Below are 17,167 nucleotides of genomic sequence, written 5' to 3'. Positions count from 1 at the left end.
AGGGGGGGGGGGGCGGAGAGAGAACTCTAAATTTAAATCCTTAAGAGATTTTAAATGGCAAGCCTACTCTCTCCAGTTGTTAGCCACTATCAAGTAGTCAAGTTTAACACAACTCAAGGAAATGCCTTTTGAGGATGTCCTGACAAAACAAAGTCACCTCAAAATCAGGAAAGAGGGCTGGAGAAATGGCTTAGTGGTTAAATGCTTGCCTGTGAAGCCTGAGGACCCCAGTTCAAGGCTCAATTCCCCAGGACCCACGTTAGCCAGATGCATAAGGGGGCACACATGTCTGGAGTTCATTTGTGGTGACTAGAAGCCCTGGCACGCCCATTATCTCCCCCCCCCCCTTACTCTCTCAAATAAATAAAAATAAAATAAAAAACAGGAAAGAGACTTTGTTTACTCCTCTCCATAGGCCAGAGGTAAGAGTGATCCCAAATCATTTTGTAATGACTGATTCAGGGAAGGATCACCAGTAGAGGCAAAACCACTGGGTAAAAAAGAAGTTTTTACAGAAATAAGACTTGATTCTGAAGTATCACATGACACATTACATTTTAATTATAAAGGAAAAAAATGCCCTTATAATTAAGTAGTATGGCAGATACCACTTAACCAAATGATCACAAATGGCATTACCAATGACAGAAAACCGACGTCATGTGCTGCTGGAGGTGACCCAAATAGAATTTCCCACAAGGTTTTCTTGCCAAATGCACTTGATACAAATCTAATCATGAAGCAATAAGACAATAAACTCCTAGAAAGGAAGACATTGTAAAACAAGTGTCCCAGGCTCTTCAAAACTGCCACTGTCTAAAAAGACAACAAAAAGCCAGACTATCCTCCATTCAAAGAACTGAAGATGCATAAAACCCAAGCACACTGCAAGGTTTCTAAGCAGACAGTGAATGGTGAATGTAAACTGCAACTTATGATGTCAAGAATAGTAACAAAAATATATTCATCTGGCAGAGAAGATACCATGATCAACTATAGTTATGAGGGCTGGAGAGATGGCTTAGTGGTTAAGGCATTTGTCTGCAAAGCCAAAGGACCCCAGTGTGATTCCCCAGGACCCACATAAACCAGATGCACAAGGGGGCACATGCGTCTGGAGCTCATTTGCAGTGGATGGAGGCCCTAGTGCACCCATTCTCTTGCTCCCTCTCTCTGCCTCTTTCTCAAATAAATAAATAAAAATAAAAAACTTAAAAAAAAAAAGAATAGTTATGAAAATAGCCAGACATAGTGGTACATGCCTTTAATCCCAGGAGGCAGAGGTAGGAGGATCACCATGAGTTCAAGGCCACCCTGAGAATATAGAGTGAATTTCAGGTCAGCCTGGGCTACAGTGAGACCCTACCTTGAAGAAGAAAAAAAAAAAGAATAATTATGAAAACAAAAGCATAGAATATCCTATATTTTTTACTTGCTGTAAGAGTTCTTGGGGTCAAAAAAAAAAAAGAGTTCTTGGGGTCAGCTAACAGAACTATGCACATATGGGAGAATGCCCTTGTTAAGGTGCCATGTGTGTACCTATGATCCTAGCATAGAAGGCTGAAGCACAAAGATTGCTGTGAATTCATGGCCAGCCTGGGTTACAGTAACACCTTATCTCAAGTTAAAAAAAAATTCTTTGGTTTCTTGTGTCTCACTCTAGCCCAGGCTGACCTGGAATTCACTATATAGTCTTAGGCAGCCTTGAGCTCACAGTGATCCTCCTACCTCTACCTCCTAAGTGCTGGGATTAAAGGTGTGAGCCACCACACCAGGCTTCAAGTAAAATTTATAAAATAAAGGGGAGAGAAAAATAAAGAGAGAGCTGTGCTGAAATGCTCAGGGTAAAATGTGATTTCTGCAAGGAAAAAAAAACAGAACAGAAAGCCATTTCTTACCAAGTATAAAGATTAGTCATTGCACAAAATGGCCTGGATATCCATGGCCTCAAAGTGCCAAACACTACCTGCACAAGACCACTGTAAGAGGAGGAAAAGATCATGACATCAAAATTAAAAGAGACTGATTGAGATGGGGAGGGGTATGATAGAGAATGGAGTTTCAGAGGGGAAAGTGGGGGGGAGGGAGGGTATTACCATGGGGTATTTTTTATAATATGGAAGTTGTTAATAAAAATTTGGTAGATATGATGTAGAATGGAATTTCAAAGGGGAAAGTGTGGGGGGGAGGAAGGGAATTAACATGGGATTTTTTTATAATCATGGAAAATGCTAATAAAAATTTAAAAATTTTGGTAGAAAAAAATACTAGCCTAGGGCTGGAGCGATGGCTTAGTGGTTAACGCACTTGCCTGTAAAGCCTAAAGACCCAGGTTCGATTCTCTAGTACCTACATAAGTACAGATGTACAGGATGGCACATACATTTGCAGTGGCTAGAGGCCCTAGTGTGCCAATTCTCTCTTCTTCCCTCCCTCCCTCTTCCTCTGTCTCCTTCTCTCAAATAAATTAAAAAATATGTTTAAAAAAAAAAAGATAAGTCATTGAAGATCTCTAGGACACTAAAAATGTATTATTTCTAGTGCCAGGTGATGGTTACACAGCTGAGTTCTATTACATATCTCCTACATAAGTCAACACAATCTTTTTTAAAAGTAGCATCAGAGTCAGGAATGGTGGCACACGTACACTTTTAATCCCAGCACTCTCAAAGATGAGGTAGGAGGATTGCCATGAGTTCAAAATCACCCTGAGACTACATAGTAAATCCCAGGTCAGCCTGGGCTACAGTGAAACCCTACCTTGAAAAAAAAAAAAAAACAATAAATAAATAAATAGCATCAGCAGAAAGGAATTCCTCAGGGTCCATATATACACACGAGCATGAGGAAAATGAAGAAAGGTACGTTGGCATATGTGAGTGTGGCCCCACCTTCCACTCCGCCAAAATGAGAACACTTAATTACATACCTCGGAAAAGCTTCTGGGCCATTTGCAGAGGGTTTCCAAAGCGGAAGTTCTCCCCACTGAACAGTGCAAGGACGAGCTCATTCTGTTGCTCCACATTGTCTGTAGGAAACTGAGGCAGAAACTGCTGGAGGTGTTCACGCTGAGAGTCACTTAGTACTTCCTGCCACGTGGAAAGGCTGACGACATCAAAGAATATTTCAGGCTGGGAGAATTTAAAGAAAAAAATAAGTCCTTAAATTTGTGTGTGTGTATGAAGCAAAACATATGTAACATCAGCCAGACGTGATGGCACATACCTTTAATCCCAGCACTCAGGAGGCGCAAGTAGGAGGATCGCTGTGAATTTGAGGCCAGCCTGAGACTACAGAGTGCCAGGCCAGCCTGGACTACAGTGAAACCCTACCTCAAAAAAAAAAAAAAATAGTAAAAATAACTAACAATATTTACCATTTTATCACTCACACATTCACATTTGTTGTGCAACTGTCACCACCATCCAAGTTGAAGGGATTTTTGTTTTTGTTTCCTTTTGTTTTTTTCAAGATAGGGTCTCTCTACAGCCCAGGCTGACCTGGAATTCACTATGTAGTCTCAGACTAGCCTACCTACCTCTGCTTCCTGAATGCTGGGATTAAAGGCATGCCTGCACCACCACACCACCATGCCTCGCTCCCAGCTTTTTTTGGTTTTTGGTTTTTCGAGGTAGGGTCTCGCTCAGGAGCTCAGGCTGACCTGGAATTCACTATGGAGTCTCATAATGGCCTCAAACTCACAGCCATCCTCCTACCTCGGGATCACTGTGAGTTCGCTAGCCTAGGACTACAGAGTGTGTACCACATCAGTCTAGGCTAGTGTGAGACACTACCTGAAAAGAAAAGTGGGGGAGAGCTGGAGAGATGGCTTAGCAGTTAAGGCTCTTGTTTCAAAGCCAAAGAACCCAAGTTTCATTCCGCAGTAGTAAAGCCAGATACACAGAGCCCCATGGATCCGGAGTTCATTTGCAGGGGCTAGAGGCCCTGGTGTGCCCATTCCCTTCACCACCCCCAATCTGCCACTTTTTCTCTCTCTCTCAAATAAATAAAAGAATATTAAAAAAAACCAAAAACCTTGTTTAAAAAAGGGGGGACAGGCTGGAGGGATGACTTAGCAGTTAAGGTGTTTGCCTGCAAAGCCAAAGGACCCAGGTTCAATTCCCTAGGACCCACATTAGCCAGATGCATGCCCACTTACTCTCTTTCTCTCTCCCACTTTCTCTGTCAAATAAATAAATAAATAAAAATACTTTAAAAAGGGAGGGCAGCTGGACAAGGTGGCACATACCTTTAATCCTAGCACTCGAGAGGCAGAGGTAGGAGGATCACTGTGAGTTCAAGGCTAGCCTGAGATGACACAGTGAATTCCAGGTCAGCCTGAGCTAGAGACAGACCCTACCTTGAAAAAAAGGGTGGGGAAGGACAGGCATGGTGGTACATGCCTTTAATCCCAGTACCTGGGAGGCAGAGGTAGGAGGATTACCATGAGTTGAAGGCCAGTCTGAGATGACTACACAGTGAATACCAAGTAAGCTTGGGCTAGAGCAATACCTTGAAGAACCAAAAAAAAAAAAAAAGCTGAGGCAGGAAGATCATGAGTTTGAGGTCAACCTTTGCTACATAGCAAGATACTACCACAAAACAAGAGGTTACTGGGCTAGAGAGATGGCTTAGTAGTTAAGGTTCATACCTTCAAAGCCTAAGGGGCCCAGGTTCAACTCCCCAGTACCCATGTTAGCCAGATGCACAAGGTGGCGCATGTGTCTGGAGTTCGTTTGCAGTGGCTGCTGGTCCTGTCACATCCGTTCTTTCTTCCTCTCTCTCTCTCTTGCTCTCCAAATAAATAAATATTTTAAAAAAGAGAGAGAGAGAAGTATCAAGCTTCTCTTTTCAGATGGCGGTGACCACTGGGCTGACCCAAAAGGCAACATAGTACTAAGAAGTGTTGGAGGAGTGTTCACTACTGAAACATCCTATCACACCCTCTAATCCTTAGGGCTCCATCACAAGAGAGGTGGCAGAAAGAATGTAAAGCCAAAGGAATAGTACAACTCCTTACAATGCAACTGTCCACACAGAAATTGGCCTTGATATCCACAAACTCAGTGCCTAGCAATACCCACCCACGTAAGACCCTCATAATAGAGGAGGAAAAGATGATGACATCAAAATAAAGGAGAGACTAATGAAGAGTGAGAGGGGATATGATGGATAGTAGAGTTGTGAAGGGGAAAGTGGGGTAGGGAATTATCATGGCTTATTATCTGTAATATAGAAGTTGGCAAAAAAAAAAAATACATTTAGAGACTTCCGGTGAAGATGGCAGCGTAGGAACCACGTCAAAGCGTGGTTTTCTCTATGGAGAAAAAGCACCCCCCCCATAAAAAACAGTGAGCAGTATAAGAAATCATCAACTGCAGCAGAGAAGTAGGAGAGATTCAGAGCATCTAGAGCCCACAGAGGCAGGCAGAAGCAGCTCCAGCAGTGGCAGATCCAGGTCCATGTGACCACAGCCATAAGGCTTGGCCTGAGCTGTAAGACAGGTGAGGAGACTTTACACTCATACCAGCCTGCTTGCAAATTCAAGAAACATGAAGGGAGGGCGAAAGGAGCCAACAAAGGAGCAGCCAGTGAAGAAGAGGATTGAGAGGACCAGCGAGAGAAATTCAGCCACCATCCACAGCCTCCCCTCCCCCATCACCAGCACAAGTGCCAGCAAGCACCAGAGACCTGGGAAAGGGAGCTCACCTACACAGCACTCAGCACAGGCAACCAGAGCAGCGATCCAGCAACCCAGCCAGCCTACCTGAGCCCACAACACAGCATAGAGGGACCCAAGCAGGAGTGCAGCATAATTGAGAACAAAACCATCCCAAAAGGTAACTGGGTTTACACCAGGTCAGTACTTGCCAAATAAGCCTGGTACATAGGCTTGAATTGGAAGTGCTAATCGCACATTCCTTGTCAGGGTAAACTATATGTTAAATCTGATGGATGGTCAGATTTGCCATTCTTAAATAAACTATATTTTGGGCTAGTCATTTGTTGCTTCCTGATTTATAGTGCCTTTGTTTCCTCTTCTGTTGTTTGTTAGGGAAGGGTCTCAGTTGGTCACAAACTGACTTTGGAACCCCCAACAGACCAGAAATCTTAGCCTCCTAGTTGTCAGGATAAAGGGTGTGGGGCAACACATGCCCTAAGGGACTGTGACTTTGTTAGAGGATCTACTTATCATAATACTTACACTTGCATAAAGACTCTGTGCTATATTTCATTGAATGTGTACACTGTTTAGTTAAATTTTAGAATCTAAATGGGAAAGTGTGGGGGTGGGGAGGGAGGAAATTACCATGGGATATATTTTATAATCATGGAAAATGTTAATAAAAATTTAAAAAAATAAAAAATTTAAAAAAAAATTTAGAATCTGCCTGTATTTTGTTGCACTCAGTCTACCTGAACCCTTTCATAGCAGGCAAACCCCACATCTAGGGTCACTTTTTTTTTTTTTTTAAATTTTTTATTTATTTGAGAGCGACAGACACAGAGAGAAAGACAAATAGAGGGAGAGAGAGAGAATGGGCGCGCCAGGGCTTCCAGCCTCTGCAAACGAACTCCAGACGCATGCGCCCCTTGTGCATCTGGCTAACGTGGGACCTGGGGAACCGAGCCTCGAACCGGGGTCCTTAGGCTTCACAGGCAAGCGTTTAACCGCTAAGCCATCTCTCCAGCCCTAGGGTCACTTTTATAGTTACTCTGAGAGACTTAAGAGCCACACCTAACACCTTCAGCTACTACCCTGAAGATATACAAAATCAGATTGATACATCTCATAATGCTGCAGATAATGAGAAAATCCAAGCATTAAATTAATCCAAGATGCAAAAATATGTACATTATAACACAAGAAACATTAAAAATCAAGACAATATAAATACCCAGAAAGTATTAATGCATCAGAAATGACCTCCAGTGAATGAAACTGATTTAACAGTAAATTCCTGAGAAAGATTTCAAAAGGATGATTATAAATATGTTCAAAGAAATCAAAGAGGAAATCGAAGGAATCAAAGAAGAAACAGGAAGTAGATAATTTCCTCAATTCATATGACCTACCTAAATTAAAGCAAGGTGACATAAACCACTTAAGTAGACCTATAATATGTGTGGAGATCCAAGTGGTTATCAAAAAATCTCCCAACTAAAGCCAGGCGTGGTGGCGCACGCCTTTAATCCCAGCACTCGGGAGGCAGAGGTAGGAGGATTGCCATGAGTTCAAGGCCACCCTGAGATGACAGAGTTAATTCCAGGTCAGCCTGGACCAGAGTGAGACCCTACCTCAAAAAACACAAAAAACAACAAAAAAAAATCTCCCAACTAAAAAAAGGCCAGCCCCAGATGGATTCACTGGTAAACTGTACCAGACCATCATGGAAGAACTAACACCAATGCTTCTTAAACTTTTCCATAAAATAGAAAAAGAAGGAATTCTACAAAACTCCTTCTACAAAGCCAGTTATCATCCTGATACCAAAACCAGACAAACAGAATAAGAAAAGAAAATTACAGACCAATCTCCCTCATGAACACAGATGCAAAAATTCTCAACAAAATATTGGCAAACAGAATACAAGAATATATCAGAAAGATCATTCACCCCAATGGACTGAAGGACAAAAATCACATGATCATCTCATTAGATACAGAAAAAGCATTTGACAAAAATCAAACATCCCTTCATGATAAAAGTCCTACAGCCAGGTGTGGTGGCCCACGCCTTTAATCCCAGCACTTGGGAGGCAGAGGTAGGAGGATTGCCATGAGTTCAAGGCCACCCTGAAACTCCATAATGAATTCCAGATCAGCCTGGGCTAGAGTGAGACCCTACCTCGAAAAACCAAAAAAATAAATAAATAAACAAATAATAAGTCCTTCAGAGACTGGGGATTAAAAGGAACACATCTCAACATAATAAAAGCTATGTATGACAAGCCTTCAGCCAACATAATACTAAATGGAAGCACAAAAAAACCTCAAATATATAAAACAATTTTGAGCAATAAAAATAAGGCTGATAGTATCACCATACCTGATTTTAACCTGTATTACAAAGAAATACTAATAAAAACTCAGTAGCAAAAACCAGTAAGCTAGAAGAGATATAAAGGGAAGAGAAAAAAGGGAGGGGCATACTTAATAGGATGATGTCTGCCATGCCCTCACATCCAATTTATATGTATGTTGTATACATTTTGTGTAATCTTATGTGTGATCCCTTTTTTTCTTAAATAACAAGTTCAGACAATGTTTGTCTAGAGCCTAAGGAAGGTAGGTGCAACAGTAGACAGTAGAGAAAAGCAAAGAACTTAGAAACCTATTAGGTACTTGAGACTATTCAAAAGTACCTAATAGGTACTTCAAAATATCTCAGATTAACTATCCAAGAGGTGTGTTCCCCTGTAAATCTATTTGTTTTTAGTGTTTTCAAGGCAGAGTTTCACTCTATCCCAGGCTGACCAGGAATTCACTTTGTAGCCCCAGGCTGACCCCTAACTCATGGAAATCCTACCTCAGCCTCCTAGGTGATGGGACTACACCACTTCAAGCTCCCTGTAAATCTTTTTTAAATTTGTTTGTTTGTTTCCCAAGGCAGGGTCTCACTCTGGCTCAGGCTGACCTGGAATTAGTCTCAGGGTGGCCTCGAACTCCTGGTGAGCCTCCTAACTCTGCCTCCTGAGTGCTGGGATTAAAGGTGTGCGCCACCACGCCCAGCATTCTGTAAATTTATTTTTGAATTCCATTTTATTTCTAACACCCATTTATAACATGAAGCAGGTGCTTGATAAGGATATACTGACTATCAAAATAAGATTTCCTTAAAAGTATATGAAGACTTCTGTGTAAGCAGAAAGAAAACTCAGTAGCAGAGGTCAGTAAGCTAGAAAGGAGATATAAAGGGAATAGAAAGGGAGGGAGGGGGGACTTAATAGGATGTAATTGTATATATATAAGTAGAATAACAGATTAATGGGGTGAAAAGGCCCAAAGTGAGGTCAGGGGAAGATATTAAATAAAGGAAAAGTAGAGGGAGGGCTAATCAAAATCTAAGAAGATCCCCAAAATCCATGTAAGCCAGATGCACAAGGCGGCGGTGCATGTGTCTGGAGTTTATTTACAGTAGCTGGAGGCTCTGGTGTGCCCACTCTTCCTCTCTCTCCTCTCTCTCTGCTTCTCTCTCAAATAAATAATAAAATTTAAAAAGTATTTGTTTTAAAAAAAAAATCTAAGAAGATATAAATAAGTCATACGGAAACCTACTTTTTTGGACAATGTAACTCTCAGGAGCCATAGATTGTTACTAGCAAATTTTCAGTGCCAGGGATGGGATACCTTCCAGTCAGTTGTTGGCCAGGGAGGTCCCTATTGCCCCCAAAACATTATAGACCATTGCCAAGGCCCTTGGTTTCCCACCAGGAATAGATGATAAGACCCTATTGCTAAAGACTCCACATACTTGGGCTGCAAGGTCACTGAGAAATCCTGCTGGACCTGAGCTGATAACCTCCTCCATGTAGACCAACTGACAGAAAGCTGGAAGAAGCCATTCTGCATGCAGCTCAATGGGAGAGAGAGAGAAATCACCAGTGAAGATACTCCACAGTGGACACTGAAAGCCTTAAATTTTGCCAGCCAGGCCAAAGGAGCCAACTGGTACATTAGTGGCACATCTGTTACAGGGGAATCCAACTGCCCTCTAATTGGACTAGAGGCCCGCTCCATGGGAGGGAATACATCCCTGATCCTGAAAACCTACAATAGGGGTAGTCATGAGCCCTAGGGGTGTAACGTCTGCTGCTGTCTGGCTAAATGCATGTACTATGCTCATTAAACTGCCCAGTAAGCGCTTCTCTTAATGTTCATACCCATATATTAATCTACTCTCACTTTTTTTTTTTTTACTCTCACTTTTGGTTAGAGAACCTTTTCTTTTCAGATGGCAGTGACCTTGGGATGATTCAGAAGGTACCATGGTGCTGAGAAGTGACAGAGGAGAGCTCAGCACTGAACTATCTCTATCACACCTTCCAAGGCTCAGAGTCCATTGTGGAAGAGGTGGCAGAAAGAATATAAGAGCTAAAGGAACGGTAGGACTCCATACAGTGTGCTCTTCCAGAAACAAAATGGCCTTGTTATCCATGACCTCACAGTTCCTGACACTACCTACACAAGACCATCATAATAGAAGGAAAAGATCATGACATCAAAATAAGAGAGAGACTAATTGAGAGGGGGATGGGATATGATGGACAGTGGAGATGTGAAAGGGAAAGTGGGGGGAGGGAAGGAATTACCATGGGATATTGTTTACAATCTTGGAAGTTGTTAATAAAAAAATAAAAAGTAAAAATAAAAGGAAAGACAAAAGAGCATATTAAGAGAAAATATGGATGAGGGCTCTAGATGCAGCTCAATTGTTAGAGTGCTTGACTAGAATGTGTGATACTCTGGCTTCAATCACCAGCGTAGCATAAACTGAGCATGTAATCCTAACATTATTATCTTAGCACTTGGGAATTGTAGGCAGGCAGATCAGACATTCAAGGAAAACCTGAACAACATGAGCCCAGTCTAAAAAAGAAAGAAAAGAGCTGGAGAGATGACTCTGCAGTTAGGGCACTTGCCAGCAAAGCCTAAGGACCCATGTTCAACTCCTCATCCCACATAAGCCAGTCACACAAGATAACACATGTGCAAGGTGGTACATATACACAAGGTAGTACACACATCTGGAGTTCAATCACAGCAGCTAGAGGCCCTGACACACCAATTCTCTCCCTCCCTCCCTCTCTCTCTCTCTCACCAAAAAACAATAAAACAAAAAAGGAGAGCTATTAAAAAAAAAAAGAAGAAGAAGAAAATATTGATGAGGGACTGGAGAGATGGTTTAGCAATTAAGGCACTTGCCTACGAAGCCTAAAGACCCAGGTTTGATTCTCCAGTACCCACATAAGCCAGTTGCACAAGGTGGTGCATGTGTCTGGAGTTCATTTGCAGTGGCTACAGGCCCTGGCATGCCCATTCTTTCTATCTCAAGTAAATAAATAAAAATATACATTTTAGGGCTGGACTGATGGCTTAGAAGTTAATGCATTTGCCTGCAAAGGATGCAGGATCAACTCCCCATGACCCATGTAAGCCAGATGCACAGGGGGTGCATGCATCTGGAGTTTGTTTGCAGTGGCTAGAGACCCTGGTGTGCCCATTCTCTACCTGCCTCTTTCTCCCTCCTCTCTCTCAAATAAATAAATATTTTAAATATATTTAACATATTAAATATATTTAATCTATATACACACACATATATATATTTAATATGGATAAGATTAGATAACATAGACCGCCTCACAAAAGAAAATGGGAAATATATATACATACATACACACACCCAATCAATTGCAATACAGTTGCTGATACTACAGGAGGAATCTCAGAGAGGTACAATGGTGGTTCTTATTTTGCAAGCAATTGCCTTTAACTGCTGAGCCATTTCCCCAGCCTAGGTTCTTATTTTATCTATCATCATGTTTGACATATTATGAAAGAAGAATCTTAAAGAAATATAAGAACCTGGGAGGAGCAAATAGCCCAATGGATAAAACACTTGCCACACAAGTGTGAGAACCTGAATTTGGAACACCAGAACTCATGTAAAGCCAACATTGTAACCGACACCAAGAAGAGAGGCAGAGTGGCTGTAGAGATAGCTCAGCAGTTAAGGCATTGCCTGCAAAGCCTAAGGACCAGGTTTGATTCCCCAGTACCCACATAAAGCCATATGTATAAGGTGGCACATGTGTCTACATTCATTTGTGGTAGCTAGAGTCCCTGGCATGCCCATGCACACACCCGCCCACACACCGGCCCTCCCTCCCTCTCTCTCTCTAACAAATTAATTTAAAAAAAAAAAAAAAAAAAGGAGGGGGGAAGTGGAGACAGGAGAACCCACAGGAAGCCTGCAGGCCAACTAACATGGTAAAGAATGAACAAGAGATCCTGCCTCTAACAAGGTGAGGACTGACACCTGAGAGTTTTCCTCTGTCCTCCATAGACATGCCTGCACTTACATACAGGAACAGTATATACGTGCATGCGTGGACACACACACACTCCCCCCCCCAAAAAAAAAATGAAATAAAATTATATCCTAAAGCAAAAGTGAAGGTAGGCCTTTGTTTACCATACTTTACACCTGTCTATATGCTAGAAAAAATGGCAAATCAAACAAAAAATTTGCTTAAGTGAATATATTACAGTGCCATGCACATAAGCACTAAAAAGAAGAAAGCCAGGACTACAGAGATGGCTTAGCAGTTAAGGCCTTAGCTTGAAAAGCCTAATAATGACCTGGGTGACCCAAGTTCAATTCCCCAGTACCCACATAAAGCTGGATGCCCAAGGTGGCACATGTATCTGGAGGTTGTTTGCAGCAGCTAGAGGCCCTAGGAAGCCCATTCTTTCTCTCTCTCTCTACTTGCAAAAAAGTAAATATTTTTTTAAAAGGGGGAGCTGGGGCTAGAGAGATGGCTTAGCGGTTAAGCGCTTGCCTGTCAAGCCTAAAGACCCCGGTTCGAAGCTCGATTCCCCAGGACCCACATTAGCCAGATGCACAAGGGGGCGCACGCGTCTGGAATTCGTTTGCAGTGGCTGGAAGCCCTGGCGCGCCCATTCTGCCTCTGTCTCTCTCTCTGCATCATTCTCTGTTGGTCTCAAATAAATAAATAAAAATGAACAATAAATTTTTTTTTAAAAAAAAAGGGGGAGCTGGAGAGATGGCTTAGTGGTTAAGGTACATGCCTGTGAAGCCTAAGGTCCTGGGTTCAATTCTCCAGGTCCCACATAAGTCAGATGCACAAGGTGGCACATGCACCTGGAGTTCATCTGCAGTGGCTAGAGGCCCTAGTGTGCCCATATTCATTCATTCCTCTCCCTCCCTCCCTCTCTCTTTCTCTCTCTCTCTCTCTCAAATAAATGAATGAAAATAAAATCTTAATAAGGAAAAACCAAAAATAATTATGAAAAAAAAAGAAAGCCACCTCAACAACTTGCACTTTTGGCCTGTTAAAGTAGTCAGAAGCATGCTGTTCTATCTGAGCACATATTATCTGACCTTATGGACACATAAGGAGTGCTTAATGACTCACAACAGGGTAACCATTTTAAGATAAACACATACGTAATTCTGCTCTTAAAAGATGCACTTCTTTTTCTTTTTCTGTTTTTTTCTCTCTCGAGGTAAGGTCTCACTCTAGCCCAGGCTGGCCTCAAACTAATGGCGAGTCTCCTACCTCTACCTCCCAAGTGCTGGGATTAAAGGCATGCCCACCATGCCTGGCTAAAATATGCATTTTTTTAATTAATGAGAATTAATCTTGTTAGAATTGAGTTGACTGATATTCTATTAAGTTATTCTTACATGTAATTAAACATGTAGTATGTACTGTCCTCCCTAATCAGAACACTAACTAGATTTCACACCTTTAAAAAAGGAGGGATTAAAACAAAGCAAAACAAAAGGGATCACCCACCCTTTCTGCTTTGTAACCAGCAAAGCAAAAGGGAGCACTAACTAGGAGCAATGAGGTCTGAATACTTGCAGAAGTTCAGAACAGCTGCCTTGGGAGTGAAAATGTTTCTATTAATGGTACTACTCACATCCTCCAGAAGGTCCTCAGGCAAACTAACTCTGGTGCCTCCCAAGAGGCAGTCCTCCATAATTCCTGAACCATGACCATCTCCACATGGACCAAGTTCCAGGGGATCTGTCAGCATGTGATCCAGGGAATCCATTGTTTCTTCTCCACAGCTATTCTAGAACAGTAGGTACCCTGAGACAAAAGCAGAACTTTATTTAATACTAATAATCAATCTCAAACCTTGTTTGTCTGTTTGTTTGAAGCAGGGTTTCACTCTAGCCCAGGTTGACCTGACACTCTCTGCAGCCCCAGGCTAACTAACTCAAACTCACAGAGATCCTTCTACCTTTGCTTCCAGAGTGCTGGGACTAAAAACATGCACCACTACGCCTAGCTTCAAATCTTGTTTTGAATTGTTTGATGATAGTTCATGCCTGTAATCCCAGCACTTGGGAGGCTGAGGCAGGAGGACCACTGTGAGTTCCAGGCCAGCCTAGGCTACAGCATGAGATCCTGCCTCAAAAACAAAACAAAACAAAATATTTTAATTAAAAATAAATACAGGGCTGGAGAGATGGCTTAGCGGTTAAGCGCTTGCCTGTGAAGTCTAAGGACCCCGGTTCAAGGCTCGGTTCCCCAGGTCCCACATTAGCCAGATGCACAAGGGGGCACACGCGTTTGGAGTTCGTTTGCAGTGGCTGGAAGCCCTGGCGTACCCATTCTCTCTCTCTCCCTCTATCTGTCTTTCTCTCTATGCCTGTCGCTCTCAAATAAATAAAAAATGAACAAAAAAAATTAAAAATAAATAGAAAAACTGGGCGTGGTGGTGCACGCCTTTAATCCCAACACTTGGGAGGCAGAGGTAGGAGGATCGCCGTGAGCTTGAGGCTACTCTGAAACTACATAGTGAATTCCAGGTCAGCCTGAGCTACAATGAGTCCCTACCTCAAAAAATAATAATAATAATAATAATAATAATAATAATAATAAATAAATAACAGATCATATTCCATGAAGAGTTCCAAAGTCAATAGTAACTCTAAGGGCTGGAGATATGGCTCAGCAGTTAAAGGCACTAGCTTACAAAGCTTGATGGCCTGGGTTTGATTCTCCCAGTACCCACTAAATGCCATATGCACAAAGTGGTACATGCATTTGGAGTTTGTTTGCAGTGGCAGGAAGCCCTAACATGCTCATACACTCTGTCTCTTTGTCTCTCTCTCTTCCTAAAATAAATAAATAAACAATTTAAAAATAGTATCTCTACTAGAACATAATTTCTTCAATAATAAATGTTTTAGCAATTGTTAGAAAGTTCATTAGAAATCCACAAACTTAGTAAAGTTCATCCACTAACTTATATGACAGTTACCTCATGAGGACTTACCAAGTGCAAGGCTTTCACACTGGTGATTGAACTCAGCATCTCACATATGCTAGGTAAGTACATAACAAGTGAGCTACACCTCCAGCCCTCTTTATACTTTTTATTTTGAGGTAAAAAATCTCACTAACTTGCCCAAGTGAAACTTGAATTCAGTCTGTAGTCCAGGCAAGCTTTGAATCTGCAATCCTCCGGCCTCTTACCCTTCTGGGTAGCTGAGATTACAGGCTTGCACCACCAGGCCCAGCTGATTTCATTTCATTCTTACAACTGTGCTGATTATACTTATTCTACATATACTAAAACTGAAGATTGAAGTAGGTTAAGTCACTTGCCCAACCCCCATGGCAATCCTCATGTCTATGTGCCTGCACAACCATGTTCTTAACACTGTATACAGTACCTCGGTGTATACTCTCAGTTTAAATCATGAAAACTTATTGATAGGATTTATTTGTCCACATAAACTCTTTTTTAAGTTCCAAGTACCTAACCATGACAACTAGTAGTCAGTGGCTAATCGGATGTTTATAACCATGTAAACTAATGGTATCTTTCTCTTTCAGGTGATACCTACACAGGACTGATACCCTTAGAATACTAAACCATTTGCAGAGAAATCTCAAAGCTGGCTCCAGGAATTAGGTGTGAAGTGGAGGCCACAGGTCTGAACAGTACCAATCAATACCACAGGGAACTTGAACTCCATCACTCTACAAGTATTCTGGTACCTATTATTCCTACCTACAAGCTCACAAAAAGAAAAAGAAAAACTGAACTAAGTCAAAACACCAGACTTTTAGCCGTGGTCTGCCACTAATTCTATGACTTTTGCCAAATCTTACCTCATGAAGTGTCCGTTTCCTTACCTGTAAGATAATAAAGAGGAGTTGGATATGGCCTCCCTACCACTGTTTCCAACCGTGCAATCTTACAATAAATAATGTCTAGCTAACAAATGAGTTCATATAAAAGTGAGGTACTTTCCAGTCTCAACATTCTCAAACCATACCGAGCAGACCTGTGGTACATCTAGAAAAGAAGCCCCTTTCCAATAGATTAGTTCAAGTTCTCTTGAAGAGATTTCAGATCTCTGAAAGATACAGCAGAAAGATTAGTATTATTACACTGAGGAAGCTGGGCAGTCCCCAAACTGATCACATCCTTTAGCACATGGTGAAATAAGGACATTCTGAATGCACCTGATGCCAATATAGCTGAGGCAGGTGACAAAGGAATATGGTCCACGAGCTTAATAGCATACTTTAAAACAGGAAAGCAAAAGGCCAAAGCAACCTGATGCATAGAATGCACTCCTCCAACAAAAGAGAACACAACGCAGTCAGTACCCTATCTGACGTGTACACAACTTAACCCAACTCGCTCATAGGCTTCTTCCAATTACAATGGTTATTTAAAGATCACATTTATATTGTCCAGTGAGTACATATGAACTTACACTGTTCTACCCAGGATCTCAAAATATAAAAAGCAGGCAGTTACCCGAGAGCTGGATCCCCGGAAGTCATGGATTTCTAAATCTTGAGGTGTTCTGGACTTCCTAACTGACCCAGGAAGGCGTCTCCCACAGGCCTTTCTTCTGCATCTGGACTAACCTTCTCTCCCGGACCTTCCCGAGGCACAAGTTCAACCCTCCCCGCAGCAGTCGCCGGCTCCAACCCCGTCGAGCCTCACAGCCCCTACTGGACCCCTCCCCCACACCGCCTAACCCTAACCTCACCCTGCCCGGCCCTAGGCCAACGCCAGGCTCCAGCCCCGAGCCCCCGGGGCCCACTTCCTTCCTCCAACCCTCAGCGCCCAGACGCCAAGGCCCGCCCTCACCTCAGCCGCGGACGCAGGGGTCGCCACCCGCTGCGCTCCTCGGGCCGTGGGCTCCTGGGCGCGCTCGCTCCCGCAAGGCGTCGGGGTGCGTGCACGCTCCGGGCTCTGGGGCGGAAGGGGCGGGGCTTCAAGGACAGGGGTTGGGCAACCCGGCCTGGAGGAGGCGGGGCCGGCGCTTGGAGGCGGGGTCTGGGCCTGGAGGCGGAGTTTGAGCGAGCCGGGGCCAGGAGGCGGGGCCTGAAGGCGGATTTAGTTAGGCGGGCCGGGACCTGGAGGCTGTGCCAGA

At 42.8% G+C, this 17,167-nt stretch overlaps 1 protein-coding gene across 9 annotated transcripts in view; it reads right to left on the bottom strand.

Annotated features, from left to right (window-relative positions):
- Positions 1–16,953, bottom strand: part of Nfrkb (nuclear factor related to kappaB binding protein) — a 72,060-nt gene extending 55,107 nt beyond the window's left edge. For 2 of the 9 annotated variants that reach the window (XM_045145676.1, XM_004665486.3), the window contains exons 1-4: positions 16,882–16,923; positions 16,543–16,669; positions 13,675–13,847; positions 2,930–3,131 (exon numbers count right to left, since the gene is read on the bottom strand). In XM_045145676.1, coding sequence (XP_045001611.1) covers positions 2,930–3,131; positions 13,675–13,809 — 337 coding nt within the window. In that variant the 5' untranslated portion in view covers positions 13,810–13,847; positions 16,543–16,669; positions 16,882–16,923. Of the gene's footprint in view, positions 1–2,929; positions 3,132–13,674; positions 13,848–15,042; positions 15,063–15,884; positions 15,911–16,542; positions 16,670–16,881 lie in introns of those variants that run through there. The other 7 variants (XM_045145677.1, XM_045145679.1, XM_004665487.3 and 4 more) reach the window with 7 other exon arrangements.
- Positions 16,954–17,167: the final 214 nt, after the last annotated feature.

This window comes from Jaculus jaculus, chromosome 3 (assembly GCF_020740685.1).
Source record: "Jaculus jaculus isolate mJacJac1 chromosome 3, mJacJac1.mat.Y.cur, whole genome shotgun sequence".
NCBI lineage: Eukaryota > Metazoa > Chordata > Mammalia > Rodentia > Dipodidae > Jaculus > Jaculus jaculus.
This window is presented reverse-complemented; position numbering and strand designations above follow the sequence as displayed.